General features: G+C 35.0%; 1 protein-coding gene across 1 annotated transcript; it reads right to left on the bottom strand.

The window, feature by feature from the left end:
- Positions 1 to 827: 827 nt before the first annotated feature.
- Positions 828 to 1244, bottom strand: LOTGIDRAFT_157506 (hypothetical protein; the record flags this gene model as incomplete). Its single annotated transcript, XM_009049713.1, has 1 exon — positions 828 to 1244. One exon carries the CDS (start codon positions 1242 to 1244, stop codon positions 828 to 830), a length of 417 nt encoding a protein of 138 aa, XP_009047961.1.
- Positions 1245 to 5472: the final 4228 nt, after the last annotated feature.

Genomic DNA, 5472 nt, shown 5'->3' with positions numbered 1-5472 from the left:
AATTAAATGATTATTCTATACGAATCATCAGTCTGTCGGATATTTTAATTAAATGTTTTGCTTCTTCCAATAATAAACAATAACCGGTTACATCTCCTTGTGTTTTTTTCAATATGAATATTTATATTCACCCCTGTTTTGAAAAGATCTTCCTGATGAGCTGATAGATCAAAACAGAATATTGGGTGATTAATTGCAAAATCTACATATTCAAACTGAGGTGGATTTCCAAATAATTCACACATGTTTTTATAGTTTCTATACAATTCATTATAATCCTTTGTGGTTGGATTAATTGTTAAAGGTTGGTTAGGATAATTATCGTTGTTTAATCTTACTTGAACTTTAAGGATTAAAGGATCTTGAGTTTGGTTCATTGCCACTCTGAAGACATTATTGTTATTCGTTTGAGAATCTGGTAAGTTCTTGAAACCAACTATTAAATATCTTGCTGGTTTAATAGTGTTAGTGATTGGCTATGTGGTGGATTCTCCAGTTAAAGTTATGCTGCCTATTGTATTACGATGAAGAAAAGCTATTTCAATATCTTTAGTTAATGAGTTGAATATTCTCGTTTCTACTTCTTTTGATGATGTTATTACGGGTATGAAAAGTTGGAGATTCGTTATTTCTAATTTTGCATCTGAGCCATTCTCTCCAAAAAATATCTTATCATCGTTGATTTCTCTTTGTAGATGAATTTTATATGGTTACCCTATGGAAACCTTTCTGTGTTCCAACAGACCGAATAAAGGATATAATTTCCAATTTACGTAATTATCCCACCTATTATTCTCAACAATATTATTATATTGAAGTACTCGTTTTTAGAATCTATGATTAGCTGCTCGTGCTACTCTTTCTGTTGTGTTTAGAGCGACAACTCTCACTCTAGCTAAATCGGCATCATTTGCAAGATTTCTTACCGGTTCTTTTAAAACACTTCCATCGCCAACATCGGGTATCCAGCCTGAGACTGAATCGAAATCTTTAGGATATAAAACTGTTTTCAACATTGTGTCGAATTTCCCAGGGTGATTAATTGTTTCTATCGAATTTGAACCAGCTTCCAAAACCATCTCGCTAAATAAAGATGGAAAGAAATTGTTTTCTAACGTTGTATTTGTTTGTGGAACTTGATTCTGAGTTCCTTCTTTAATTTTGAAATCACATCCGAAATAAGCATCGGAAAGAAGCAACCAATTCGATAATGAATTTATTTCGAAGGTAAATTCTACCACCATCATTCAATTGGGATTTAGAACCAACAGTGGGTGATGATGATGATATAATCCTCTTTTTTCTTGTTAAACGAATAACGAATTGGATCGTATAATCTGAAGATTGGATCTAATATTTTATTTGCCATTTTTAAGGTTTAAAATTTGAGTAGAAAATTGTTTTTTCCAAAACAAGAGTTATATCCCTTCTACATTATTTAAAACCAGATGTTATTTTTTTATAAGGGTATTTTTAATATGCTTTTTTTTTTGATGAAATGTAGGAAATTGACTGAAGGTGTTTTTGGTGAATGAAATGTAGGGAGTTTAGGGTGTAATAATTATATAGGGGGTTTAGGTCTTTTTTAGTGTAAGAATTTATGAAATGAAGGGTGTTTAGGTGTAAGAATTTATGAAATGTAGGGGGTTTAGGTCTTTTTTGGGAGCTTCCATATTGGTCGCATTTTCCCCATGAAATGAAATGGAATGGGGAATCCCAGTGCGACCAATATGGAAGCTCTAGTACTACTCTGGTGTATCTGTACTGCACTCAATGAAGGCTTTCTCTTACAATTATCATCATCAATATCATTATTATACATATCACCATACCACTACATAAATTATCTTGGTAGGCTTTACAAATACTACCATATATTACAAAAAAACATAAAAGGTTCCCTTTCCCTATTGCTAATTGCTCTATGATCTCTTGTGGGAACAATTCACACTTTGCCAGTGGCCAATTAGCATAAGCAGGATGATCTCATTGAAACTTTGAGCGACACTAGCTCAGGTTAGGAAAGGTCAGCATTCCATAAATGCTATTGCTATCAATCATAGAAAGGTTTTGAACAGATTGGCACATCTTTGTGGCCAAGAATAATTAAGACAAAAGCAAAATATGAATAAATGTATTTAAAGAATTAGCTGAATGACAACAAAGTAACATTAACAATTAATAGAATTTGAAATAATGAATGTTGAGAATATACTTCAACTCTTAACAATTCCTAGCATTTTTTTTCTGTATCAGTAATTTCAAAATTGACACTAACCTTAAATTCTTCAAAAATATGAAGATTGGGGTAACTATGCCGTTTTAACAAGCAGCAAATACACAGTTTTTGCCATTGACAGCAATCACAACATCTGTAAATCTTGTCTGTTGTTTTCTGGCATAAATTACATGCAAAGGATTCTGGAACTTCATCAGTATCATAACACTGGAATATTTCGTCTCTCAATGAGTCCCAATCCTGTTTTCTACTAAACTTCTCAATTTGGTATCTATTCAATGATCCTAGAAAGTTAAAGAAAAAAATGAAAAAACATGTACATATATACTGCCTTGGACCTATGACTATATGATAAAGTCTATCACTGTTTATAGATAAAATGCCTATTTCCCAGAGAGCTATTTATTTCAATAAAACCAAGTTACCAAATTGCATGTTAATTTTAACCGAAGGTCAGCTGGGCTAAGCATTGCTGGACTGGCTCTATTGAAAATAAGCATACTTTTAATAGCCTATGAGTAGGCGTGCAGAAATATTAACAAGCAACTGCAGCAGGCACGTAGCTGGAGGGGGCGGGGCTAAGCCACCTCCCACCCCTCCCCTGGAAAATTTAGATGACTTGAATGACTTGTCGAGTCTATAGCTAAGCCCTCCATAAAATCCCCCCTCCCCTTTACGGGTTACGGGCCTGAGTTACAGGCCTGAGCCACGGATTGCCAATGCACTTGCTTATCTGCCATAATTCAGCCCAGTGGGCCCAGTAACGTCTTTGTAAGATCTGGGGGACCTGGGTTCGTGTTTACTGTTTCAGCTTGTTTTAATAACCCACCTTCGCCTTCAGTTGCAATTGATTCTGATTCGATAACATCTACCAAGCCTTGACCACTTATTTGTTCACTAAGCCTAGCTTCGGCTTCAGTCAATTCACTCAGATGTTCAGATTGCTGCCTATTCGTTGGAGTTGTTGAAGAACATTTCGTATACCTCTGATACGTCGTTGTACCAGTAGAGCCATGGAAAATTTTGAGCCTCTTCAATTTGTTAGTAGGCTTCGAAAACATATTAGATTTTAAATTAGTTAATAGTAGGCTAAGTGTATCTTTATGAAATTTTTCAATGCAATATTAGAAGGCTGGGGCTATTTACCACTGCGTGACAAATATTCCTGAAGGCTATTTACCTCGTAAATTTTGCGTGGCAAATAAATAAATAGTTTCAAATAGATATTCATTGCAGTTTACAGACTAAACTACTTCATGGTAATTTATCTGGTGTAACATGAATATTCTAGATGGGGATAAAGGCGGTGTTATTTGAGTAGGCTTCCTAATAGTCAACATAATGTAATATCGTTAGTTATATCACCATTTCTTAATCAGGCAACGCTCTGATATTTGGAAACTAGTATGACCCGATATATATTTAACGTATTGTAGAATTTCACTTGAATCGTGGTTTATTTGGGTAAGGGAGGTAACTCAAAACTCTATTACAGGAATTGTTTCCAATTTGATATACTTGATTTACACAAGATAGTATGAATTTCAAAGAATTCGAATCATAACTTTTCAGTAAAATAATTGCCACACATTTTAAATATTTTACATTTTACATTCTCTATATCGTTCGTTTTGTTATTTTCGTCAGATCTCGATTTATAAACAAGGCAACGCACTGAAATTTGGATATTGGTGTGGTCTGATATATATTTAATAGAATTTAGCAGAATTTCATTCGAATCGATCATATAGTTGTTTGAGTAAGGGAGGTACCACGAACGTGGTAAATAGCCACTGCCACAATAGAACTCAAAATGGTGCCAAATCAAGATTAACCAGACTCAGAGTTTCATTTTTTTGAATGGTGCTCAACTATAATATAGACTCAACAAGTCATTCTTATAAAACAAAATTTAGAGGGGCCTCTCTGTTGACCTCTAGCTACGGGCCTGGAGTGAGTCTGCCGCATATATGTAGCCTATAGGCCTACCCAAATCTCGGGAGGTTGGCGCCGCCACGAATCTTCTTACCCGATTCACATTTCTTTTGCATACTGAAGAAACTGTGCGCGATCAAAGGCTTACAATTTCTCCATTCATTTATGTTATTATTATTATTATTAGAATAAGTAGCCTCGAGTTCGATGTAGGCTGCTTCGAGTTCGATGTAGGCTACCACGATAACAATAATAGACTTTTGTTAGCCTTTTCAACACTCTACTAAAAGCTATTAGTTGTCTTTCAACTGTTGTTAGTCTTTGAAAGGGGCTAATAAGACAAATAATTTTCTCTTTGAGAGAGCTAATTTTACAGGATCGGGTGTTTTTACGGACGCTTTTTGGATGACATTTTTATGGTTTGGACTTATTCTATCGAACAGTTTTGGAAATTCTTTGACAACCACCATCCTTCTATCAAACTAACCGCAAACGTGAGTGACAAAAGCATAGACTTTCTCGATACCACAGTTTTAAGGGAGATTCCATAGCAGAAACAAATAAACTGGATATTAAAGTGTATTTCAAAGAAACTGATACTCATCAACTCTTGCACAAGAGCCCCTTTCACCCAAAACATACCTTTTCTGGTATAATTAAGTCACAAGTTTTACGATTTCATCGAATTTGTACAAGATCTTCTGATTTCAACCAAGCCTGTACGATTGTTTTCTCAAAACTGTAAAGAGCGTGGGTACTCTAAACGATTTTTACGAAACATAAAAAATTCCACCTTAGCACAGATAGCAGCTAAAAGCAGACTTTATGCCGAAGTACCTCCAGGATTAAGAAGTGCTCCATGTTTGTCCAGTAGATGCAAAACATGTCCCTTTATATCAGAAACTCATTATTTTGTAAGCAACTCTACGAATAAAAGGTACCCGATCCAGGAACATCTAACATGTGAACATTCGAATGTAATATATTTAATTTCATGCAAGAAATGCCCCAAACAATATGTAGGAGAAACTAAGAATAATTTACGAACTCGCTTTAATGCTCATAGGTCAGACATCAAATTAAAGAAAGACAAGCCTGTTTCTAATCATTTCAACCTCGACGACCATTCAATAGACGATCTCGCCCTAATCCCAATTGAGCGTATAGAAATTGACTTGCCCGAAGATGAAACTACCAAATTCCGTCAATCTAGGGAAGCCCATTGGATTGAGACATTGAATACAGCAACCCTATAGGACTAAATATTCACCATAATGTAGGCATAGCACCCTTTGTGT

This window comes from Lottia gigantea, assembly GCF_000327385.1.
Source record: "Lottia gigantea unplaced genomic scaffold LOTGIsca_14, whole genome shotgun sequence".
NCBI classification, from domain to species: domain Eukaryota; kingdom Metazoa; phylum Mollusca; class Gastropoda; family Lottiidae; genus Lottia; species Lottia gigantea.
This window is presented reverse-complemented; position numbering and strand designations above follow the sequence as displayed.